The 24881-nt window shown below is 47.4% G+C and overlaps 9 protein-coding genes across 9 annotated transcripts; 4 read left to right on the top strand and 5 right to left on the bottom strand.

The window, feature by feature from the left end:
• Positions 1 to 1078: 1078 nt before the first annotated feature.
• On the bottom strand, positions 1079 to 2246 carry EDB91DRAFT_1086614 (uncharacterized protein; the record flags this gene model as incomplete). Its single annotated transcript, XM_041316072.1, has 5 exons — positions 1079 to 1462; positions 1513 to 1749; positions 1796 to 1841; positions 1874 to 1905; positions 1953 to 2246. The coding sequence occupies 5 exons, from the start codon at positions 2244 to 2246 to the stop codon at positions 1079 to 1081; spliced, it is 993 nt and encodes a 330-aa protein (XP_041171543.1).
• Positions 2247 to 3344: 1098 nt separating this feature from the next.
• On the top strand, positions 3345 to 4948 carry EDB91DRAFT_1263371 (NADP-dependent oxidoreductase domain-containing protein; the record flags this gene model as incomplete). The annotated part of the gene is made up of 9 exons (XM_041324448.1): positions 3345 to 3443; positions 3502 to 3570; positions 3623 to 3731; positions 3786 to 3928; positions 3982 to 4056; positions 4117 to 4225; positions 4287 to 4424; positions 4478 to 4565; positions 4626 to 4948. 9 exons carry the CDS (start codon positions 3345 to 3347, stop codon positions 4720 to 4722), a joined length of 927 nt encoding a protein of 308 aa, XP_041171544.1. The 3' UTR covers positions 4723 to 4948.
• A 682-nt stretch (positions 4949 to 5630) lies between these two features.
• Positions 5631 to 8199, top strand: EDB91DRAFT_1165414 (uncharacterized protein). The gene is made up of 15 exons (XM_041319959.1): positions 5631 to 5880; positions 5938 to 6042; positions 6106 to 6178; positions 6230 to 6256; positions 6301 to 6394; positions 6449 to 6465; positions 6520 to 6606; positions 6675 to 6739; positions 6793 to 6954; positions 7006 to 7100; positions 7153 to 7163; positions 7216 to 7274; positions 7321 to 7722; positions 7778 to 7802; positions 7854 to 8199. The coding sequence occupies exons 1-15, from the start codon at positions 5827 to 5829 to the stop codon at positions 7895 to 7897; spliced, it is 1320 nt and encodes a 439-aa protein (XP_041171545.1). The 5' UTR covers positions 5631 to 5826; the 3' UTR covers positions 7898 to 8199.
• Positions 8200 to 8204: 5 nt separating this feature from the next.
• On the bottom strand, positions 8205 to 13291 carry EDB91DRAFT_1165431 (pol II transcription elongation factor). The gene is given in 22 exon segments (XM_041319960.1): positions 8205 to 8543; positions 8600 to 8727; positions 8781 to 8904; positions 8962 to 9124; positions 9177 to 9301; positions 9355 to 9492; positions 9547 to 9610; positions 9658 to 9752; positions 9805 to 9928; positions 9982 to 10115; positions 10170 to 10336; positions 10387 to 10545; positions 10596 to 11061; positions 11121 to 11660; positions 11710 to 11790; positions 11843 to 11940; positions 11992 to 12550; positions 12611 to 12691; positions 12744 to 12798; positions 12818 to 12832; positions 12940 to 13152; positions 13214 to 13291. 22 exon segments carry the CDS (start codon positions 13241 to 13243, stop codon positions 8257 to 8259), a joined length of 3846 nt encoding a protein of 1281 aa, XP_041171546.1. The 5' UTR covers positions 13244 to 13291; the 3' UTR covers positions 8205 to 8256.
• Positions 13292 to 13323: 32 nt separating this feature from the next.
• EDB91DRAFT_1165436 (uncharacterized protein) lies at positions 13324 to 14301 on the top strand. Its single transcript, XM_041319961.1, has 4 exons — positions 13324 to 13409; positions 13459 to 13656; positions 13704 to 13828; positions 13884 to 14301. The coding sequence occupies exons 1-4, from the start codon at positions 13352 to 13354 to the stop codon at positions 14235 to 14237; spliced, it is 735 nt and encodes a 244-aa protein (XP_041171547.1). The 5' UTR covers positions 13324 to 13351; the 3' UTR covers positions 14238 to 14301.
• On the bottom strand, positions 14241 to 15955 carry EDB91DRAFT_1263392 (isoprenoid synthase domain-containing protein; the record flags this gene model as incomplete). Its single annotated transcript, XM_041324449.1, has 9 exons — positions 14241 to 14645; positions 14699 to 14801; positions 14858 to 14936; positions 14995 to 15061; positions 15114 to 15215; positions 15274 to 15498; positions 15555 to 15601; positions 15661 to 15815; positions 15872 to 15955. The coding sequence occupies 9 exons, from the start codon at positions 15953 to 15955 to the stop codon at positions 14449 to 14451; spliced, it is 1059 nt and encodes a 352-aa protein (XP_041171548.1). The 3' UTR covers positions 14241 to 14448.
• Positions 15956 to 16805: 850 nt separating this feature from the next.
• EDB91DRAFT_1263398 (uncharacterized protein) lies at positions 16806 to 18105 on the bottom strand (the record flags this gene model as incomplete). Its single annotated transcript, XM_041324450.1, has 2 exons — positions 17471 to 18105; positions 16806 to 17417 (listed from the first exon to the last, which is right to left on the bottom strand). Exons 1-2 carry the CDS (start codon positions 17651 to 17653, stop codon positions 16806 to 16808), a joined length of 795 nt encoding a protein of 264 aa, XP_041171549.1. The 5' UTR covers positions 17654 to 18105.
• A 38-nt stretch (positions 18106 to 18143) lies between these two features.
• EDB91DRAFT_1061418 (uncharacterized protein) lies at positions 18144 to 18806 on the bottom strand (the record flags this gene model as incomplete). Its single annotated transcript, XM_041314441.1, has 2 exons — positions 18144 to 18505; positions 18575 to 18806. The coding sequence occupies 2 exons, from the start codon at positions 18804 to 18806 to the stop codon at positions 18144 to 18146; spliced, it is 594 nt and encodes a 197-aa protein (XP_041171550.1).
• Positions 18807 to 24162: 5356 nt separating this feature from the next.
• EDB91DRAFT_1086621 (uncharacterized protein) lies at positions 24163 to 24776 on the top strand (the record flags this gene model as incomplete). The annotated part of the gene is made up of 4 exons (XM_041316073.1): positions 24163 to 24291; positions 24373 to 24445; positions 24511 to 24548; positions 24654 to 24776. 4 exons carry the CDS (start codon positions 24163 to 24165, stop codon positions 24774 to 24776), a joined length of 363 nt encoding a protein of 120 aa, XP_041171551.1.
• Between the last annotated feature and the right edge of the window lie 105 nt (positions 24777 to 24881).

Raw genomic sequence — 24881 nt, forward strand, 5'->3', positions numbered from 1 at the left:
TATATCTCATCCGAAGAACAGCTGGCAATTTTCCTTCGAATCTGCCGTACTGGGAGTACAAATCGGGACATGCAAGAACGGTTCCAGCACAGTGCAGATACTATTTCAAAGTGAGTGCCCAACATTACTATTTAAAATGCAGTAGGATTAATTTATCACTGTGACTGTACTATCAGGATTTTTCTTCATCTTCTAGACATGGTAATATCACCACACTTTTATCAGCACTATGTCAGCCTGCCACTCAATGATGTAGTCCCCCCTGAGATTTACAGTAATCCCAAGCTCTACCCATTTTTTCAACACTGTCGGGGTGCAATTGATGGGACACACATTGATACCTTTGTTCCCAATGATGCCCTGACTGCTTGCTACTGCAATCAGAAGGGCCGCCTCTCACAGAATGTCCTTGCTGCATGCACATTTGGCATGCGCTTTTCATATGTTCTTGCAGGATGGGAGGGAAGTGCAGCTGACAGCCGCATATATGATGATGCTCGGCGAACCAACTTTCCCATCCCCCCAAATCTCTGTTACCTCACTGATGCAGGGTTTCCATTATGTGACTCACTCCTGGTTCCATATTGTGGTGTACGCTATCACCTCAAGGAATGGGGTCGTTCAAGTCAAAGGTATGATTTTTTTTCTGTTGATCAACCATTCAAAAAATGCTGAAAAATAACTAGACCAAAAAATCGCCAAGAACTGTTCAACCTACGACATGCCCAAGCCCAAAATGTTATTGAACGCATTTTTGGTGCGGTGAAGCGTTGATTCCAGCTAATGGTTGCTGCCCCAGAATACAGTCTTGTGGTACAGACAAAGCTGGTTCCTGCCCTCTGCGTCTTGCACAATTTCATCCGTGTTCATGATCCAGATGATGAAGAGGAAGGAAATGAGGAGGCAGAGGTGGGCACTGATCAGGCTGTTCAGGCTGTACAGCAGAGAGTTGAGGATTTCAGTCATCCAATCACACCAGCAGAAAGGGCAAGGGCAGGATGAAAATGAGATGATACAGCAGAAGCAATGTGGGCACAGTATATTGAGTATACTGTGAATGAGAACTAGGAAAATCTATCTACATTTTTCCAAGTTCAAGATGAATGTACATAGAACGGAGAGGGACATCTGAAATGGCAGTGTAGGCATCTGCAATAGCTACATCCTTGGTAAATAGAGCAACAACCTTGGCATGTTTGTCAGAAGATAAGGATGCATCAGCACAAACAGCCTGGATGGCATTGATACGCCATTTCAGAGTACTGGGAACATCATCAAGAAAACTAGTAGGAGCAGTGAACGACGTAGCAACAGACTCGAGAGCATCAGCTACTCCGAGAATTGCTGCTGGACCAGTCAGCTTTGTATTGGAACATTTTTTATGGACTCCGGTTGAAGCTGGTGATACTGAAGGAGCACGTCCGCGTTTCGGAACACATGGAGTGTGAGAAATAGGTGTCAACTGGTGTGAATATGAGTCAGACAATGAAGCAAGCAAATTGATGTACATACCACTTTCTCATCAGCTGATTCAGACTCGTGATTCCCTCCAAGTGCATCCTCACCTACAAAGACATCATCTTCATCATCGAGGAGAAGTGTGCTTGGCCATGGAGGGCTTGTCTCATACCCAAGACTATTAAAATGCAGTGCCCCTTCACCCGTGGCATGACACCCATCCACGAGCACAATGATGTCATCATAGAGGGGGAATGGTGTCAAATGCCAAACCTTGGCTTCGGGATGGGCCTAAACAGCAATTTAGTCAAGAAATGAACAAAATATGAAAGCTTACCTTGAGGTAATCATCCCACACTTTGTCACTGGCAATGACAATCTTCCTTGTCTCATCCCAAATCCGGACAGCTCTCACAGTTTTTGGACAATGAGACAGTTGGCCTTCAACTTCAAACAATAAATCAGCATGAAAATGGAGGAAAAATACTACTTACAGTGGCCCAACAATGCGAGCAACTTTTTGCAGTTTTCGGAGCACCCCCACTGGTTTTGTGGCTGTCTTTGAGGGCCTTTGCTGCAGCTGTAAATGCTGCAGACTTGAAGGTGCCATTATCAGCCGAGTTTCCATCAGCAAAAGTCTTGAGAGAGTCGAGGAGTGTTGCATCATCTCCCGAAATCCACTTTGCATTCCGTGGAATCTTCCTAGTGCTGACAGCCTGCTCTTGAGGTTCCTGCAGTGAATTGATATTCTCCTTGGTATCCGACAAGAGCGAGAGAGAGGGTGGCATGGTGGTAGACTGGTAGTAGTTAACAGAGTAGGGACAGTGGGACATTTGATTGACGAGAGTGAGCAAACAAGTACTAGTGCGACACCGCATTATGCAGTGTGACAGATTTCTAATGAAACGAATACATTGCCGAACACGTTTTTCCGTTTCAAACGAAAACGGACGCAAACGGACGAAAACAAACGAAACGGACGCAAACGAGCGGTTGCCGAACGGGCCCTTATTGTAAGTTTGTCACAGTTGTCCTCGAGACGAACCTGTCACAAAGCCATTAGGTAATGCAGTGCAGAAACTCCCACGAACCTAAGGTCGAAATTATACAGTACTAGTATTCTGTCTCTCGCAGCTGCAACACTCAGGAGATTTTTATTCTACTTGGACAGTACATCATGTCTAAGTAGCCTACATGCACCTGATTTTTTTTGAGGTGATTCAAGCAGCACACTGAGGTGTTTTGAACATTTTGCATATTACATTGCAGATTCCCAGGAGTGATAGTAAATCTCAGCGAAACTCAAACTGTTGGCAAGAGACTTTAGCCGAACCTTCACCGTCTTTACCGAGCTTACCGAGTTTTTAGGAAAACACCTTGAACGCCATTTATGTTGCATTATTTTTGCCTACGGGAAGTCATCTAGTATGCAAGCCGATCCAACTTAAACTCGCGAGAAAGTATTTGTGTCCGGGACAGGCGGCCCGTGGCACCTCACGGTCTACCTCGACTCCTCGACTCCTCGACCTGATCCGTCTGACCCGTTTGCTCGGATCGCAACTGCTGCTCACTCTCACACAACATTAATGTATTAATGTTGTTTCAATTTCTAGGTGCGTTAATGGCACTATGGGTTGAAATGTGCCTTCGTTGGTGTATAGATTGGGCTCTATCACGGGGTAGGAGCCGAGTTTTTGAGAGGTCAGAGGACTACTCATTCTATGATTAGCCCCTCATCTTTCCCAACCTTATCCCCAGTTGCGCCACACAATGAGTCCTCGGGGGAGGCCCGGGCCGTCATTCGGAAACACATAGGCCCCCATATAAGAACACGAGCGAGTTGGCTATCTTATCGACCTCATCTCTCCATCTCTTCTTGCGAAACTATGTCCTTCGGAAATATTCTCCAGCTGAACACAGGCGCATCCATCCCCGAGATCGGTCTCGGCACCTGGCTCTCTAAACCAAATGAAGTCGAAAGTGCTGTGAGTCATGAAGCATTGTAATATCCAGTCTTTCCTTATTCACCCGATCGCTACATAGGTCGAGATCGCCGTCCGAAATGGTTACCGTCACCTTGACCTTGCTATGATCTACCGGAACCAGGATGAGGTCAGGACGCGCACTCAAAAAAGTCATCCCATCCGTCGTTACTCGCGAACAGCTTTTCATTACCTCGAAACTCTGGAATTGCTCGCACCAGCAAGGACCAGCTGAGGCAGAACTTGATGAGACACTGAAGCAGCTTGGACTCACCTACCTCGATCTCTACCGTGTGTGATCACCGAGTGTTCCTTCGTGCTTCTGAACTCATGCATTGGTGGTAGTTGTACACTGGCCCGTTGCTTTCGAGCCTGGAAACGGTCTTAACCCCCCACATCCGACCAAGGAAGGAGAGGCACACTTGGATCTTAATACCTCCCTTGTTGACACCTGGAAAACGATGATCAGTCTGAAGGCAACCGGCAAGGTGAGCTCATACGCATCAACTGGTGGCACCCTTGTGTATCTACTTCTCAATAGGTCAAAGCTATTGGTGTTTCTAACTTCACGAGCAAGCACATTCAAGGCTTGATTGACGGTACTGGCGTCGTTCCTGTAAGCATAGCACCTCAGTTTACTTTAGCCGTACTCGTGTATGCAACTAAATATCTCTAGGCTGTTAACCAGATCGAAGCTCACCCTCTACTTCCGCAAGATGACCTCGTTGCATACTGCAAGAAGGTGGGTGTCCACATCACCGCTTACAGCCCGCTAGGCAACAACTGTGCGTGTTCTGCTCATCTTCGGGAACGAAGATACTGACGTGCACATGCTTTGAATTATAGTTGTCGGCAAGCCCATGCTTACCGAAAATGCTGATGTGAAGAAAGTCGCCGAGAAGCTCGGCGCAACTCCTGCCCAGGTTCTCGTCGCCTGGGGTACTTACAGGGGCTACTCTGTTATCCCCAAGTCTGTGCAAGAGAGTCGGTGCAATTCATGGATGTCACGAGCACAGCGATCTGACTGACTCTTATAGGCCGAATTATCTCGAACTTCAAGCAGGTTACACTCAGCGAGGAGGACTACGAAAAGGTTACTGCGATCGGGGTGGGTAACTTCGAGCGGTACGTTGCCTCTTTCCGCGTCTGTTATCTTACTCACTCACTCACCTTAATTCACTTTAGCTTCAACATTCCCGTGCGCTTTAAACCCAAGTGGGACATCAACCTCTTTAACGAGGAACTTGAGAAGACCGCTACCTACCAGGTTAATATTGCATAGGTGTCGGGGAAGGAAAAGGAAAGAAATCAGTGTATTTTTTATCAAGCATGTATGCTCAGGCAGTACCATGTAAAACCCTCATAAACCGGCGACAGTGAGGCGTGATCCACGATATCAATACAGTCGAACAAATCCTGAGCCTGATACGGTCCTACACCAGTAATGTAGGCTACTGTGGATGGATTGATCATCTGAGACCTTACGATGGGCACGCGATACTAGCACCTGCAGCCTCGGTCAGCTAGAACTTTTGCAGAGAATCATTTAAACTTACCCTGGTGATCATTTGTTACCTCATGCTGGCAGTGTTACGATGCTGCGATGACGACGTAGTCTGACTAAGGAGCTAGGAAATACCTTGATCCCCCCCGGGCCCGTGTGTATGGTATCTCCTACGAACCGTAAGGGATGGTAGTATAGTCGTGACTGGCGGACATAAATGCGCAGCAGCACTAGAAAGTTTTCAGAATGGATCACACAACATTAAGACGCGTATCCAGACGAAGCAACGGTGCCTTTTTAATTTTACCTCCACCGGCCTCAGCCGCTGCTCCTCTGATCAAACATTCCTTGGCCAGCTTGCTCCAACCCGAGAACAAAGGAGCCAAAAGGGTATTCTGCGCCGATAAGTTCTGATATGATGATCGGCATTCACATAAGTTCCAGCTAGCAATTGTGTCGAGCAGGAACGCAACCCCAAAATGAGCGTTAAATGGGTTATTATTCGTTCCAGCGTCATGGACTGGTCATGCTGACACACCTTATCGTTCATGCCTAGTAGCACAGCTCTGTGGATCCGAGTAACTTGACATTGACAGGGTTCTAAAAACTCTCCAAAGCCCTCCAAAATCCAGAGGCTCATATAAATAAGAGACAGAAATACATAAGGACCTCCGGGGCCCTGGGTGCTGAAGCAACGGTGCCTGAAGTCGGCTGGGCCCTGCGGGGGAGTTTCTAGATAATGAAATCAGTTCATTCCATATATACATACCCGAGTCGCAGGCTCCTTCCCAGCCTTTTAGGTTCGACTTTCAAATTCAACTCCTTGGAATCGTAGTCTACTTATCATCGAGTACGCACCTTCTTGGTCTGTTTCGTCCAGTCATGGGTAGTGGATCGCCGACCGCATATCTTTCATGGGCCATACTGGCGTGCTTGGTGAGCGTATGGTATACTTCTCCAAATAGAGCACTCTTCTCATGCGACCATGCGCAGTTTTCCTGCTTCCTCGTATTTCATCTTTGGAATTACGATCGATTCCAATGTCTCAAATGGAGCGAGTCTGGCAGACAGCCTGGTGCATTCAAACGGTTTATGTCGGTGCGTACCACGTGTATAACAAGTGCTCGGACATTTCTGACGTCGTTCGCACACTGGTCACAGTACACCTATATAGCAACCTTGACTCTCCTCGTGGTCTTCAGCGTAGCACTCACATTCATAAAATTCAAAGAAGGTCGTTTGCATTCAGCTTACACCATAATTATTCCTAATGTTTATCGTCTAGGCTATGTCATCACCCCAGAAGGGAGCCGTAAGTCTTCAACCTATGTCACTTTGCCCGAGCTCATTCCTCAGTCTTTCCAAAACCTATCGAGTTATATGCACCCAGTCACAAAAAGTGGGTACTGCCTCTTCTGTTTGTATTTAGCGTAGCGTGGGCTTGTGAGATGTAAGCCCTTTTCTTGCTCAGGCTATCGTGCTGCTCATGTGATTATGGACCCAGCGTCACACACTGGGAAGGTGGGTTGTGGTTGAAGTTATCACCCGAGATTTGTAAATTTCATAGCTCCTTAGAATTGACATTCTGGCTCTTCCTCCTCCATCAAGGCCCTAGGACGCGTCTATGGTTTGATAGTTGGGAGTTCCGAGTTTGGCTACTTGGTATTTGTCTACTTATCTGCATTCGCATTTGACTTCTTTTTTCATGACGAGTCGCTTTTTCTCCACAGGCACCGTTGTAGCGGGGCTAGGGATGCCCTTGACCACTCTTATTGCCCGTCGGCAGCTTGATACGGTAGAGATCTCTCACAACCAGCCTGAAATCTTCCTGATGGAACGACCTCATAGTGTCAGGCCTGGATATTCCTGGTCGGATCTTCTGCATCGATGACGACTACCATTTTGTTCCTGTATGTTCTTGCAAGGTTTCCTGAATTCCTTCGTCGAGTAAAAGTGGACGGAGGAGAGCCAAGCATTGTCCTACGTCTCGTTATGTTTTATCAATTAAATGTGAGTGCTCAAACTGTCTCTAGTGAGCCATCGTAACGTTCACCGTGTCAGTTCGGACGCGTCTTGTTCAGGTTCTTATTTACTATTCCGCTGTTTATCTTGGCAGTGGATGGTGTACAAGGAAGTCATCCGATCAACCAAGATCCGTGAGTGGAAGTTTTGTCTGTCTAGTTACGCCGAATCTCACTGTCTTCGAAGTTTTTGGTCAGGTGTGTGAAGGTGGTATCCATGGATTGATTGGCACTCAATAAGCGGTGCCAGATTTTTTGATTATGTTGGGTGGAATTGGCTGCTTTGTCTCTTCCTTCATCACACTTTTAGTGAGCTTCTCTTTGACAATATGTCTTTCCCTCTCATGTCAGCCAGATATTCTTCCCCCGGTCACTCACCCAAGAACTGGGTTACACGACTGCCCTCATACCGACGTCCATAGCCGACAAAACACAGATGCCGACATCCAATTGTGTCCCAAATACCCAGCACATCTCTTCGTCCAAGAACGTCCCCACGACCATTGTCCGTGCACCTTCTGTACACTCATCAGAACCATCTCAAAGCGAAGGCGCGCCCGAGTACGAAGATATCACCCATCGTCATTCCTGCGATGGGCATGTGCGAATAAGAAGACAGACATGGGAACAAACACCGGATACGGAGGTACAGCCTGCAAACGGACAGTACCTCGAGACCCCCTATATGTTCGATCGGCACTCCAGAGGCCTGGTGAGGCCACACTCTGATAGTATTGCCATTGGTCTGCACCCTTACGTACGTAAATCTTTGATTGTTATTCGGTCGAAGCTTTCTTACATCGCTGTCACAGGTTCGAACATTCCGATCACCGATTGGTGAGCCGGCCTGACAGTCATCCATCGTGCCTCGCTAATCTCCCACACTAGATATATGCGACATCGAAGATGATAACCACTCACCAGCACGATAAATCAAGGCTTCCATCGCTCTCACATGTGTTCTTGGCTCAGCGTCGTATAACCAATTTACGGTATATGCCGTTGATTATTTTTGTTTAGCTCAAGTCGTTGACCGTCTTCCACAGCTTTCATCTATTGCCATTCCCACACCTACCGCTTACCGCTTGTCATCTATCGACCTAATGATACATTACCTCCATCTATACCCCCGACGTTCGGCTGACAGCCATGCTTTCAATGGCAATACGGTCATCATGTAGTTATATCTTGTACTTTTAAGTAGAATTACGGGCTCAAAACAGTTTTGTTTAACTTTATTTTGATGGCGTGATACACTAACACTGCTAACACAAGGCCATCATGACGTCTTTCATCGGGCAAGCTTCTGCTGAAGAAGCTTCAAGCTCCATTCGGATATACTCATATCTGGCTTGGGGACCCGCTGCAGTGGTTCAATAAGCTGTTCCTTCGCCTTCTCCTGCATTCTAGTGGCCCAAGAGTCCACTGGTGTTGGCTCGTCGGGCTTCTTCCAGATGTCCTCGATGGCCTCCCGCAACTCAGACTGCAGCTGATCAAACTCCACTTGCAGAGCCACACCTTCTTCGCGGTGAGCTTGGGACAGCTGGAGGAGATGCGGTAGTAGTTTTCTGATTTCTCCTGTAATACAATCATCATGATCAGCCGCGGCAAATATAACATGCGAGCTCCTGAACCTTGTGTGGTGGCGCATCTTTCTACCAGCTTCGTGACTGATTTGAGTATATACTCTTCCTCATCGACAGTTCCTTTTCTCCCAGATCCAAGTTTACGCTCCATTTTGCGCTTCGTCTTAGAACTTCGCCTAGGAGTGATCATTCAATGTTAGTGGAGAGGTGGGACGAGGTGAAAACTCACTTTGAGGTTTTCGAAGTAGCTGATGGCGCGACTGTATACCGCGTAAAAGCGGTATGCGCCATAGACATGTCGGTCATGACGTCAACGTTATGAAGGGTCGGATCATCCAGGTTATAGAAGGCATCTGTTCTCATTGTCGTTTCAAAGAAGAGGGCAGATCGCGGGGTAAGTTTATACGCACCTGGTTCTTCCACCTTCTTGATCCGAAGCTCTGTCAATCTCGCTACTTGTTTACGGAGTTGTTCCCGCATTTCATTAATATCATCGCCGATCTGCGAGCGACAATCCAAAGCACACGGAAGAAGTAGTTGATCTACGAGTTCAGGTATGGCATGCAAGGTGATCTTAAATATATCAGCTAACATGGTTTTTGCGATTGTTCGACACGGCACTTACTATTCTCCGTGCTTCCGAAAATTCGTTGCCCTGAACGAGTGAATTCACTGCTTGCCGGACGTCCTTGGCATAATCGAGGAGTACCCGTGCAGATTCATTGAACCGCTTCTTCAAGAAGAGCTCGTCTACTCTTTCAGTCAGCTCGGAACATGATCACCAGAAGCACCAGTCAGCGCACCAGCGATGCGGTATGCAATTTCCGTGATTTCCTCATCTCTTAGCTGCTCTTTCAAGCAAAGCCCAAAGAGCTCCTGCCATTCCAAGGCCCTTTCATAAGATACCATTGCGCGCCGGGCATCTGATGCTTCCACAAAAACTGCCATATTAGGAAATCAGCGACAGAATCTGTCATTTGTCTGCATTCACGCACCTGTAGCTGCTTGATGGTATTCGTGCCGATCAAAGAGCCATGTGCCGTAGACACCCAAAACATCCTGAGATTTGATCAATGCAACATCCAAAAACTGCAAAGCTCAGCTACCATATACTTGTCTGTGCCTTGCCAAATTGCTAAAGCCTCGTCGTGCAGTTGATATGTATCTAAGTAATCCAAGGCTTCCTGGAAGTACTCGGGACCTGGACCAATGTGTAAGTGGGTTCAAGTCAAAGAGCCTTCAATACACCATACCAGCGAGACTCAAGTTACGGAGAGCTTTTGCGCGCCTCTTGAGGTGATCATCTATTTTGAAGCGCTGGTAATACTGGGGCAATGCCCTGAGCTCGCGAAGGAAAGGAAGATACTCTCTCGGATCCTGGGAAGAGATGAATGACTTTTTTGCCCAAAAGTTATCAAAACGAGGTGCACCTTTTGCGCGTGTTGTGCGACCATGAGAACAAGAGAAAAGTCATACATTCCTAGAGCTGTATCAAATAGTCGATCTGCATCAACAAGGAAAATGATGTATATGACGGCGTCTTCGACCAAGCTTGGGCTAACGCCTGGATGAAACTCGGTTAACACGATGTCTCTGTAATACGATCAACTATTCATACCTCGCAGACGGAGCAACAACGCAAGGCCGGCTTCATGGTCTGGTGGTGACTTAACAACATATGCAGTGAGTATGGAGTTGACGTATTTCGTCAAATTCCTGTCTTCCAGTTCGTGGCGCAAAGAGTCGCAAACTTTAGCAATGACCCCCGCCGGGAGCTGGCTTCGCCTAAAAAAACTAGTCAGACACATTTTGGAGCAGTTTGAGGGGTACATTACCCTACACTCGTCAAAAACAAATTTATGTAGTCGACATCTTCAATCTGCTCCACAAACGCTGGAATACCAGCCATGAAGGCCTGCTGGTTATGCTCGACAATGGCGCTGAGGTCAATGCGATGTTTACGGCAAGCCATGAAAGCCTTTCGCCACAGTCCACTGGGGTTATCAAATAAGTGATCGATGTGCAAGGGTCACTATATACGCACGCGTCCAGATCGCTTTTAACAACCTCCATTACCATAGGTCGCGGGTTGATCGTCTCGAGATTCCCTCGTGGCATTTGCAATACCAAGCCCATCGTACTTGGTACAGCTGTGACGATCCTCGAGCCTCTTTCAACCCGTCGCTTTTCCCAAGCTTGCGAAGCGAGCTCAGCCGTTTTATTTTCATCGCCAGTCGAGAAGATACCACCTGAAGTCGAGGCTGCAACCACACTCTCTAGAGGCGCAAATTGCACGTCATGTGACGTAGTAGTGAAAATCACAAATCCAGAGGCAACAGTGAATGAGTTTACACCGCTGGCTAGTGAGGCTGATTCTGCACTCGGGATTGTAGCATAGACTTTCCCCCCGGCAGACAGACCCACGAAAAGTTTAGCGTCGACGCGTTGGGAGGAGGGGCAGTACTCCGTAAAGGAGCAAATCTCCGAATATGATTCTTCCTGGCTATGAACTGGAAGGTCGTAATCAGTTATCAATTCTATTCACATCTCAGGTCAACGTCTTGCACACCTTGGAAGATGCAACCATCAGGAGCCTGCCAAGCAAGATGCTCAGGAACTTTATGAGGGACAAGACGACCGTTCTTCTGTTGTAGCGATACTCTCCTTATTCTTGTCGCCGAAATTGGCTTCAATGGCAGAGTGACGTGCTCAAAGTCATGAATAGAAATTAGGTCGTTCCCACAGACGTCAGAACCGAGTATCGCAGCTGAGATAGTCCTGTGTTCACCATCATCGTCCTTGGAGGAGACAAGAACTTGACGACATCGACAGAGCTCCCGCGGTAAACTGGCAGACCAGATAAGAATTGGGTTCATAGCGGCCCCCCGACCTGCCGTGATCCGCGTTTGCAATGCCCACATCATTACGTGGCCTTCTTGCCATACCGCGGCAAGAAGGTCGTACGATCGCGAAAGCGATATGTGAGATGGTACCTGGGATAGGAACAGGCGACTGGATGACGGATCAGTGGGAGTATTCACTAGTAGCTGGTGCGATGACATAGGTGGAGGTACATTTTGTGTGCGGAATGGTGTAAGTGAAATTTTTTCTGTCAACAATTTCCATGAAAGGCGTCACAAACGTAAATGAAAACTCACGTCCATCAATGACGCCGACACAGCCAGTATCATTGGCTCCAGCGCATGTCTCCCATGCATAATCTTGTTGTATTATTTGCACTGCCGACCTTTTCAGTATGCCTCTAAACGAAACTTTATGAGAAGCGCGTACGCGGTGTTGTCAAAAGAAGTCGCATGCTCATTTCAGGATGCCAAGTTATAGATGTAAAGTGGCTCGATGATGGCGCAGAGATCTCTTGCTTGAGGTACCTGTGAATCCCATGGTAAGAAAAAGATTCATGAAGTGGAAGATAACTTCACCAGTGATAGTTTCCGGTGGTCCATAATTGCACTACATCACCCTGCGCCCGTTCAATGTGAACGGCGAGCACATTTGAGTCCGATGACCATGCGAGATGTTTGATACGGTAATCTCGATCGTCTCCTCGCAAGTTAAATCCTCCATGCGTTAAACCATTACGCTCAAAGAAAACAACGCCGTGTTTTCCGGTCCGCTGCGTGTCTGACGGTCCCGAGCGGATTTCTTTTTGCGTGGATGCAATCAAATTACCACTCGATCTCCAGGATAGACTCGGTTCCAGACCTGCAACTATTTCTGCGGTGGACTGGAGTCGAGCTTCGTTTGAATAAACACGTAAAACTCGACCTGTTGCATTGCCAGACTGAAGTGTTTGCCTGGCTATGGAAGACACTACAAAATAAGCACCATCACCACGCCAACTGACCCGAGGGAGACCATCATCGCAGGGATCTTCTTGTGTTTGATTCGAAGACTGTGCTGAGGGTTTGAGATGTGCTCTTCCCATGGAGCCATGGAATTGCGTTTCCTTTGCACCCCAACCAACATTTATCGGAGCATCTGCAGATGCGTATATGATCAGAAATATTGAGCAGATACAAACTACAAAATACAACGTACCTTCACCAAAATCTTCAGTACGCAAAGGTGCCTCGGACAGGACATCGAATGTCGAGGTCATAAGAATGAGATTGTCTTCACCTGAACCATAACATCAGTAACGTCGAGTTCAGGTAGCCGTTTGAAAGCCCACCGGTAATCATGACAAGGAGTGTGTCATCAGGACTCCATTCAACGGCCAATATACCCTGAATCAACACTTCCTACAACATCTGGACCACTCTGCATCGATCAATATAGTTCATCGCAATTATATATGTGCGCCTCACTAATGAACTCCCCCGATTCATCCAATTGCCAGGCTACGGTATCGCCACTTGCTAGTGCACCAAGATGACCTGTGCAGATTCGCCTATAACTCGGAGGGACAGAACTTTCGGATTGATGGAGCGAAAGGAGCCACATAAAATCGGCTCTTCCCATTCGCAGGGATCGATAGGAGTCCTCCATATGTGCACGCCAAACTTTGCGTCCTCCGATGCGGCAAAGATCAATCCTCTGTCGATGTCAAAGGCAGCGGCGACGATAGATTCCCTCAGTAACTATTACTGGAGGCAGAGTCAGGAGTGTTCCTCATTGTAAATCTGTCTCTAAAGCTGAAACTTTGATGGCAGACGGGACTAGGTTTCGCATCGTGGGTGATCAGTTGAGAGATAATTCAAAACTCAAATTCAATCATGGGGGATTAGGAAGTAAGGAAACCCTAACCCTAAACTCGTTCTTCTGATCTCCACCACCGTGATGGCACCTCAGGCTACTCACGAAAGCAAGCCCGCAGCCAATTCTTCACCCCGCTCAGGTCCAAAACGGACCAAGAAGAAGCGCTAATAATCTTCACAACGCACAAGAGTCCCTGCCAGGTGTTCAAAAAATCAAATCTTCACTACGTCAAACACGACGATTATTGGCAAAAGAAAATCTTGCAGCTGATGTTCGCGTGGAGACTGAGCGAAGGCTGAAAGCGCTTGAAGCTGACCTTGCTCGTGCGGAAATGGCAAGGAAGGAGCGAACGTATGCTATGAAGTATCACAAAGTCAAGTTCTTTGGTGAGTTCACATCATATGTTACTCTGTCAGTAGCTGGATCAGCGAAGAGCGCCAGAAACTGGTCCGTAGGATCAAGCAAGTCAAACGCGACCTTACATCTGCACAAGGAAAGGAGAGGGAAAAGCTAGAAGGCGAACTCGAAGGTTTGAGAGTGGACCTCAACTATGTTCTGGTACGAGAGTCCTGATTCTCATGCAATGATTTTTTTCAAACGAAGGATGCTATAGCACTACCCGAAGACCAAAAAGTACATATCACTTTTTCCTCCAGAAAGGCGACACATCGATTCCATTTCGACAACTTCTGACGATAATGACCAACGCATGACGATCCGTGCTCTCATCCAAGACCGGATGCAGCGTAGCGAAATTAGCAAACAACCTGAAAACGAGCTCGAGGCTGGTAGCCGAACAGCTGTTGATAACCCAGATCATTCTCGGAGAAACGAAGGAATAGAATCATCTCGTAGAAAAGATGATCACACTAGCTCGGCAGCGCATCACATCGCTGAAGGAGATGACTTCTTTGGCGAAGACTATCCCGAAGACGGGAACAATCCAGAAGCCTCAGACGTACCATAAATAGAAGTTCATGACTTCGAGTAGCGGAGTTTTGTTTCACTTGTAAAGTGCTGTCGATTTCTAGTCTAGTCTTAAAACGTTCTCGATCAGTGATCCCAGGATCGAGAATAGAATGATCAATAAGAGCCTCCAAATATTACAGTACATATGATCTATGTGGGATATCCACGGCCGTGACATTACAGTACATATCAATCAAGGACGTCGTGTTTCATGCATCGACATGGAGCTTGTCCAAAATTGCAGACAACATAGGGTTTCCACCCAGTCTCTCAACTTCTTCCCTACCTTGGCGTTCCAACTTTCTGAGCACCGCCAGAGTGTAGTCAAACGACTTGGTAGTGTCCCTGAGGTAGTTGATAGTGTGGTGCTTGAGGGTAGGAGTCTTTGGGCGCTTTTGTAGGACATCTAACAATGAAACTGAATTAGACAGATCCGGAAGAAAGACCTCAAAAACCCACTCATGATCTGTCGGTTGTCGGGATTTTCAAGAATGCCGTGAACGATGGGGAAGGAGAATTTCCCTTCCGACAAATCTTCTGCAAAGCCCTTGTTGTCCGTGTACTACAAACAAAAGGTTTAGTTCGTCTCACATTGTCTCAGAATTCGGATAGACTAACGATATTACTCTGCAGGTTCATGTAGTCATCACGTATTTGGAAATGAACCCCAATAAGGTCGGTCAAAGGGATGTAGTCACTAGGTGGAGTCTCAGTCAGTTCGGGAAAAATGAAGGAGCTCCATGTATGAAACTTACACATTCGTGTTTGTCGTAGCGCATGCCATCATGAGTTTGACGGCAATCCTGAGAAGACCACCCGTTTCTGGCAAATAGCTTGTTCACAAGAGGCATCTGAGACAATGACGACAACCTACTAGCTTTAACCATATCCACATACTCATCTTCAGTGGGACAGCGCAGGGTATCACGCCACAGAATGTCCATGCCCTGCCCACGGTGGAGGGACATGAGCTCCTCTACCCAAATTGTGGCGTTAAGACTCTCCGTGATGATGACGGCAAGTGAATCACATACCGTTCACTACGAGGTCCAGGTCATAATCAGGAATGATGCGTTCAGGGAAATCAGATTTGTCGGCAGCTGGACTGTCGTCCCCGAGCCCACTATCTGAACTTGCGCTCGAAGTGGGAGCGCGACGTCTAACAGTTGGCCTCAGAGCCGAGAGTTCTTGGTATGCCAGGAAGTACACGTAATTGGCGGTATTAATAGTTTGAGGAACGCCGTATATTTTGTGGGCGACTAGAAGAGATCACATCAATAATCCTTGTCAGGGGCAGCGCCGACACTGGACGAACCTGGAATCCCACGTCTTAGCTGAGAGTCATCTTCGATGTCGTCGACCCTGTAAATTTTAAGTATTAGTCGGTGTTGAAATGAATCTGACGACGTGCAGATACTTACAAGAGACTGGCATTGTGGAGAAGGCCAACAACACGGTTGATGACCACAAGTTTATCCTTGGGGACGTTAAGCCAGAGGTTAAAGCTTTCGACGAGCTTTCCCCGAATCTCTTTGCCGGGGTTGGCAGTGATGTAGGTGTATGGCTCGAGCAACGCCTAGCACAGTGATATTGAGCGTTCCGTGAATGCTCAGGGTCACAGGTGGCACTCACAGATTCCTGAGCTTCAGTCCATCCGCTGGACGATGCTCCATGGAGAGTGGAGAGGAAGCTATCGTATTTTTCGAGGTTAGCCATACTAATTTGTTGAGATGGGTTTTGGTCGGCGGTATGGAAACTGGACTCATTTTATATGTAGAGATATCTGGATATGGCGGTACTGATATTCGGAGGCGACAAATTCAGCGAAAAGCAGCCGTGAGACCCAAAGTAGTAACTAGATAAATTTATCCTACCGAATAGGACCAGCCCTGAACGCTATGGGCGGTGACGTTGGTGACGTTACATACCGCGTATCGCCCTTGAGGTCAAGCGGAGATGAGAAGATCGAGGGGATTAATCTGAACTTCTAAAGAGATGCTTTGGCGTGAGATCAACGTTTTATTGCGCTCGCTGAACGGCTTTGAAGATAAGCTACCCAGCCTACCGCTTGGTCTCCCAGCTTCTACACTCCAGGGGTGCAGAATGGCAATGCTTGTTCCAACGGGATGATGGCGGCCATAGTATCCCCAAAAATGTTACGATTGGTAAGTCTACCAACTATGCAGTGTCTTTAACCAAAGAAAGAGGGCTTGACGACGCGGCACCGCGGCGCAATCATGGTGGAGCACCCTCTTAGGCCATCAGCGCATCAGCACTCACAATGGGTGAACAGATAAAGACCTGTATTCGGCTTGAAGGACCTGCTCTCGCGAACAACTGAGGCGAGCTGAGGAAGCGAGCAGCGATAAGCTGCCAGTGGTGTGTGAGATGTTATTCAGTAATATGTCAAAGTATTACAAATTCGAGGTCGGAAGAGACGAGGAAGCGAATCACAAACTACTCTTACAAAGGGATGCGAAAAAAGTGATACCAGTATATAACAGTATAGACTATGATAACAACGAAATGAGCTCAAGTTGCCTAACATCCCTGCTAAGCAAACCTCTTAAAACGCGCCATTAACATCCCAAGGCCCTACAGGCACATCAGGAAAAGGCTTGCGGGTCACATGGATTTCAGAGACCGCTGATTGCCAGCACAGCTCTTCGTAGCTCTGCACTGGTGAAAGAACCAGGTCTGGGTCGACATCTTCCAACCAAGCAGAGTTATAACCGTGACTACTCGGAATGATCCGACGCAGCTCATCGTGGAAAAGGTCAAGTAGAAGCTCCTGTTGTTCCATAGCTTGCCGTACATCCGGTGAACATGCGCAAGAATAGGAATCATGGGGAGGCGAAGAAGTAATTGGACTGCAGGACCCAGGTAAGCGATACCAAGGACTGTCCCAAGCAATGTCGATGTATTGTGGCGCTGCGTCGGAAATAGCAGAAGCGGCAGTAGTGTCATCACTACTGTCCGATAGAGATGGCATGTCGTGAGCTAGCCAGGCACTTATATCAAAAGTCACCAGGCCGCCAAGGCCGTCACAGGACCCGTATTCACCATCCCCTTCATCCTGCATATCACAATGATCGTAGAGGCTGAAGGAGTTGAATGGATGTGTAAAGATGCCGTTCGGCGACGAGGGCACGTTGCAGTTAATATCAGGCATTTCGTTCTGACGAATTTGCGATAAGTCAGATAGTAGCATCATTTCATTCGAGCACTAACCGAATTGACCGTTTTGATCCAATATTGGATATTCTTCATATCTTCATAGATTGGCCTCGATCTTGATTCCTCAATTTCCAAAATCTCGTCCTGAAGTGGTATATGCGAAATCAAACGAGGGTGTGAAGACCCAGATTGACCAGCAACTTCAGGTCGAAAACTCGCTGAGGAACGATATGCCATATGAAAAGTACAGTGTGGATATGAATATGTTAGGCGGAGCACAGCTGCGCGGGCATGGGTGGTGGACTGTCACTCTTCAACACCTTTTTATGCCATCGTGGCCACCACTGATTGTAGGCATACCTGCCATCCACAATAACTAGTACCCGTTATGGGATGAAGGTGTCTTCAGAGCACCCGTGTCGCGCACGTGGCATTGCAACAACAATAGTAGGACCGCCAGCCTGTGAATGGAATAGCTCAAAGCGAAACAGAGTTTGCTGGGTGAGCCACACAACGCCAGGTGGCAGGATTTATTGTCTCGCAGTGATAAGGAATGGACCACATACTTGTCTCCAAGGTTGTATGCGGGCATAACGGATATCAGACAAGCATGGGAACAAGTGAATTAGCCCAAGTCACTGCAACAAAAGAAAGTTGTCGACTTTCGTCAAACTTTCGTTCAATGAGTTTCAATCATATGGTCTAAATCACCATTATGTGCGCACAGTCATGACGACCATTCTTGCTGCCAACGTTTAAGGCGAAGTCTCCCCAGAATGATATTATGCTTTCCTTCAGCCATCTTTATGACCTCACCCAGTGCGTTCGAACACTGCTCGTCAAAAAGCCTCGTGTTCCTTTTTCTCCCGAGTACGTTATCGGGCTTACTACCAGGTGTTGGAAGCGAGTAAGGTTGGTACTGCGAGGACGTCGGAGGAAGTTGCGGCTTCCAGAAAGGCTTGTGGGAGTAATACAATTTCTCGACCCACAAAACATGGCTTTGTCGTAGCCATTTTAGATTGCGAGTGATTTTATGGGCGAGTCCTCGTGATACCGCCGCGGTTGCGAGCAGCGAAAGTGTGTGGTCCACTGGAAATGCCGGCAGATCATCCAAATCTCAATATGACGCATGACGCATAAAGAATTAGATGAGCCCACCCCGTTTGTGCCAAGTATAGAGCCACTGGACAATACGGTCCCGCTCAGGTTGACAAACGTCATGATGCTGAAGTCTATGGATTTTGAGTGCAGCTTCGTCGAAGACAGGTCTCCACAGCCGATGAACTTGCGTTTTTGATGGCGAATGATGGAGAACCACCGCGGAATTAGCTCGAAGAAAGAGCCGGTACAAGCTTTTGAATTCAGCTGGGAGGCTGGCAATGGGACGCATGACAGTCCTGGTTGGCATATCGCTCTCAGCCTTTGAGAATTTGGCTGAAACGGTACTTACATGGGATGGTTTGTTGAAGAGAATATTTAAATAAAATATTCAAATTAAGAGATTTATTATTATTATTTATTATTTATTACTTACTGAAATCGTACTCAACTCAGTGCGTAACGCTACACTACAGCATTCCAGCCATCATGCCATCATGATACAAACATATGTTCTGTTCCCGGGCAGGATCGCCCAGATTACCAACGCTCTTAGCACCGAGGAAATATCACCTGCGATGCTAATCAGTGGTATCTCCGAAGTGCTCCCAGAGTATAATCCAGTACACAAGTGACAAGACCATCGAGACCAATCACTGATTAGTGTACAACTAATTCGGCAACCCAGTGATGGAGACAACTGCCTGCAGAAACCCTTGAACATCTTCACTTTCCTCCCAGTGCAGAAATACGACTTCGTGCACTAATGGATAATCGATGATCACAGGCGGCGGCGGCAGGTCTGCGGTACTTCCTAGCAAGCCAGCCAGGATCGTCTGGAGCACTGTATGCAAGTCTTGCAAACTACCTCGTTTACCTGTACCCGGTCCCTTTCCTGGCCAAACTGCGCTTACGCTTCACATCGAGAATTCATTGACGCAAAGCGCCAAGTTATGGCAAGGAACCGGTAATCATCACGAACGTCCCCCACACTCGCAGTAAAACTACTCCACGCACGAGCACCTCTCTGATGATATCGGAAATACGGTCTTGATGGGTCGTTGGCGACGAAGCAAATCGTCTGCTACGATGTGGACTCGGAAACGATCATAGTTCTGATTTACGACTCCAACTCCTATGGAGTCCATGCTTTCTCTGCTACCCGGGCCCTAGATTCTGGAGCACAAAATAGTGCGTTACTGGTGGTTCATGAGTTTACAAACCACGTGTTTTGAGAGGTAATAATTCTTTCGGAAATTGTACCAGATGCTAAGTCAAGTGTTGAAGGATCGTGAAAATATTTCAATTGTCAATCCCTGACGACCAACCACCGAATACCCCCACACTTAAACTTGTTTTTCGGAACAAAATCTTAGTGGTCGCCTCTGTGAACTCGAAGTGGCCATAGCTCCTCGTTGTTTCGTAGCTGCATCGAAGCCATTTAAAGACAAATGTGCTGCCGTCTATGTCGTGGATATTGAACGCCGCCGACGGTTACGTTTACCAGCCTTTTCCGAGAACATGCGTCCAGTCCATATTCAGTATCAGGTCAGTCAAGGAACGTACAACATGATTCGCAAGCAACGTTTCCTTGCCGACGCACCTAGCTGACACTAGTACTGCTCTAGCCACATTCTAGCGGTGGGGTAGCGCCACCTGTTACGGTGACCTGTAATAGGTCTAAGGCCACTCGTCCTTTTGCTTTCCGGTCCCGGTCAGATGAAGATATGGATCGGTTCACACATTCCGGAGTCTTTCCAGGCATCTCATTTAGAAATGTGAATGCCATGTCTCCGTGATCCCGTTACAGGCTGTTACAGGTAGGGATGACTTGTAACACTGATCGGTCTCACAATTTCAGCGTCCTCCCACCAGCTCCTACCTTCGACTTAGGACTACCGCTCAACAATTGCTGTCGTCCGCCTTGAGCTTACTATTGATGCCGGTAATATCCTCAGACCGGAATGTCGCACGCTCATTCCGGGGCTTTTTTTGCGTCTCCACTGTTGTGACAGAGGCGCGCCCCTATCCAGCGGACGTTTGAGGTGGGAGTTCCGAGGGGTGCCGTCCTACTACCTAGCACTGAGGACAGCTAGATAACATGAGTACATGTCAATACAACCACATCTTCCCAATCAAAAATTCCAAACTGTGATTCGTGAGGGTGGAAGCATGACAATAGTGAATTTGCTCTGCAGCATGTACGGAAAGATATAGACTGTGGGGCTGCAACTTTTACCAGCCCAGATTCTGTCTTCCAAATCAATACCACAATGAAATTCCAAGAAAAAAATACATGCTCCCTGCACAGTACCCAGGTTGATCACCTGGATCGTTTCCCTACACACTACCCCCGGTTGATATGTGTCCGCACTCGTGGAAAGCCATTGTAGTCATGCCGATTCCTTCATCAGACCTGACCACGAGCTTGGGATGGTATTCTCGAACCCTAAGGATGAGACGTGGTTCCAGCACGAATATCTGCAAGAGCTGGGCAATTCGGCCAACTCCGACATAAATACCAGTTGCCACGGATGATGAGTTCTGTCGAAATAATGAGGGATGGTCAGAGTCAAAAACAGATCGGCGCACCATGAACTTTTGAGACAGCGAGTCGAGTTGAAGCAAGATGCAGCAGCAATGCTAGCACATGCGGAACTTGAGTGGAATCAGAAAATAACATCCAAATGACCGACATTTCTGAGCTCACCCTACAAAGTACAGCAACCGAGTTTTGAATAACAACCTGTCGCAGTTAAGAGAAGTGTGACAATCCAGGAAAAGCAACAAGGCGAGGATATCCCATCCAATCGTGGTTATCCAAGTCTTGTCGTTCAGACGCATGCCATCAGTATCAACGACAACAGAACAAAGATAGAATCCAGACAGGACGAGCTCCTCTGGTATCTGTCCACGAGTCTCATGCGCTTAAGGCTTTCATCCACAATTAAAACTCACCCCATGAAGTATGGATGTTTGCTATTACCAACATTACTTCGCTGGCAATCAAGAAAGTCAGGAAGAATACAACGAGAAATACAAGCATCTTTTTGGATCACTGATACATGATCTGTATCCGAATGATCGTGATGACTTGCATGAAATTTCAGTCAAGTCAATATCAGTAAGGTACCGACACTGAGCTCACCGGCCAAAAAAATTACGACGACAGGCATCCATGGCTTTATGAAGGGAATGATAGTGCTTGCAAAATACAGTCACTGTTGCGCATTGATGGGCTCGATGCTGCACATGAACTCGCAACTGTTGGAATCACCATGTCGAAGTAACAAGCTGGCCCAGAGTATAACTCGCCCCTTAGTAGGTGTGCAGTTAGTTGAACGAGAATGGCAGGAATCGGTGCAGAATACCCACTTCTGTCATCGAGACTGACGGGAGACACCCTACATGCCGCCAGTGAGAAGAATAAAACAGTGTAAGATGAGGATACATACACAAGTAAAACGATGCCGAGAAATGGCTTATTAGCACAAAGCAGTACTACAATTGTAAGCCTTACAGACATGCAGAATATAGGAATCCGATGTAGCGCTCCTAGCATATTTTGAAGTCAGCACGACTCGTCACTGCGCTTAGAACATGATGTACGCACGCTGACGTATAAAACAGCCATGAATTGTCACTGCCCCGAATTAATTGTATTGTGTTGTTTTGCTTCTACCTGCTCACCCAGATAATTTCAATCTATAAACAATTCTTAGTGAGATGGCTGCGCCGGTATTGGCATCAGCTTACCTTTTGTCCGAATGTCGATACTGATACCACATCGACCATTAGATGTCAATTTGCAAGTAGACCCTCGGTCACCCCAATCGTATACCACCGCGATAGAGGATGCAGCTGCAAAACCACAGTCAAAGATAGTGAGATATCACCAACATCATCTGACGTACTCTCCACGAACTTATGAAATAGCTGAGAAAATGATCCCAATCGATTAATGGACACTAAGCGGGATCATTTGTGACTAGCGCCATATTGGACTTGTTAAACGTAAAATGATGGTGTTCGTCCAGATATACCACCATCCAACCCTTTCGTAGGGATCGCGCCGGATATCCGTTGCTTGAATTGATCGCAGCGAGGATTATCGTATGATATCTAGTAGAAGGGGGGAGTAGTTTCAGAAGCCACGAAACAATCAAATCATAGTAGATTCTGGGGGATTTTGGATCCCAAACGCGGAGTGTTCGAACACAGAGAAATGCTGTTGGTGATGGCTCTATTAGTTCCATCAGTGAACGTGTGGCCAATCTAACACAGACCAATTGCAGACCTAAGCTGCGAAAAGAGAGAACAGATTATCCTGATCGAGCTGCGCAAGGATCAGAGTGACTTTTGCGACTCAATTGGACGATCAAGAAGCGGGCTATGTACTAGGAACAGCTGAGTCGCTGTCTATTTCGGCGGATCATCGGGGAATTTCGATGAATATGTCCTTGCGGCCCATCTGATGATAACGTGGTGACGTACCAGCAGGGTGTTTGGGTGGGCGCACTTCGATTCTCGCAAGACTCGAAGTACTCTGCTTGTTGCTTGCGAGGGAAATTCTCCAAGACTGGGTCCAGAAAAACCCTTTGAAAGTGTGTCGACACAACTGACTTCCGCAGAAACAAACAGTCTGTCCTCACATTATGTAGACATATTTAGTATGAACCTGAAATGCATGACCACCTCCCACCGACTACGACGTCCTGCAAGATGGATTGGCCCTTGGGGATCTCTTCTTCGTCTCTTAAAGGTCTCGGTTTCGTCGATGGTGGGTTGCTGAAAATGTCCGGTCTCCTCGTTCGTGAGCGCCAAGAACTCCAAAAAAGTTTAGTCGAGTCCAAGGTCTTCCGAGTGCCAATGCTAATAAATCGACCGCGAGAACACCAGGTTTGACCGCTTGCAATCATAGAGAAAGTCTTGAGGATGAGATCACGATACAACCATACAGCTGCAACCTGTATAAGCACTTACCTGCCCTCATTGTTGGATTCGACTATGGAAGACAATGACACACTCATTATCACGTCCTGATGTCCAGATCCACTCGTCCATGAGCGCCAAAAACTCCTTCGAAAATTACGTCGGGCCAATGATGATGAGATTCGCACAGAACGACACGTTGATCCGCTGGGAGTCCTTGATTATATCTCCAAGCGCAAGAAGGTGAGCTCGTGGCGCAATTGTATAACCGCAAACTGAAGCACATAAGGCCCCACCACCCCTGGTCTTCAGAACTGACCTTGGGGTCCCGTGGGGATGATTATATGGTCGATATCCGATATCACGTCCTTGGCTTCCAGACGTCAGCAAAGAATTAGGTTTTGTTGGCGACAAGTGGTTATGTAAGCCATCCAAACCATTTGGCAAACGGTTTTGCAACTTAACGCACACTGGTAGTGATCGGTAGGCCTGAAAATTATCCTCGTTCGTGCAATATCGACATTCAAGACACTGCGTGTGGATGACATTGAATCAGTCTGAAGAGATATTCTTCAGTTTTGCTCACTGCAGGCAGCGGCAGCAAACAAAGTTGAAAGATACTTCTTCCGACGTTTCGCTCTCTGGCTGCCGCAGTGGGCCGAGCTGCCTTCTTGTGCAGCAGGATTTCGGAATATTAATCAAGGCCTGAGGCTACGATGAGCGACAAAAGCAAATCAGAGGATCCGAAGCTGGAGGTGATTTCCAAACACAACCCGGAAATTGTGGGCAAACTGACGGGCTTGGGCATACAAGCGCTGGCAGGAATGTTTCCAAATACGAAACTAGTAAGTCATGATAAATAACGTCCATTGCTACATATTGTTAACGCTACACATGGTTGATTTGAAACCACAATAATTAACTAGTACCAGCACTCAAATATCATCCGGAGCGACCGGACCCTTCGGCTGTCGACGTTTCGTGGCCACGTTGCCCTGGGTAAGTAAGTCATCTCCTTGTACTAGCATCATCATGGCACCCCTGAACACGATTGTAGTCACCAGTGTATCTAGGCGGCACCTACATTACATTCACATTCGCAGTAAGCACCACTACCGTGATTCTCAATCCCCAACACTCACCACGACCAACCGCGCCTGCTCCCTCGGCAGCACTACCCTCTTCGCTCTTCGTATCTCAAATGCAGGTTTTGTCCCATCAAGCTGCGCGTAAGATGGCCGAGGCCCGCTTCGAAGCTCATACATTGATTGCGCGTGGGATATCTGCGAACACGTTAGAATCGTCAGGGCGAAGACATAAAACACGTTGAAGTCAGCACGACGACCGCACGAGGGAAGAACGTGCTCACAGACCTGTTTATTCATGATAAGTAAACGACTGATGCGTGGCACCTCTTCTGCTCGGTTGGACGCCA

The sequence above is a fragment of the Suillus paluster genome (genome assembly GCF_016628075.1).
Source record: "Suillus paluster strain FC165 chromosome Unknown EDB91scaffold_100, whole genome shotgun sequence".
Classification (NCBI taxonomy): Eukaryota; Fungi; Basidiomycota; class Agaricomycetes; order Boletales; family Suillaceae; genus Suillus; species Suillus paluster.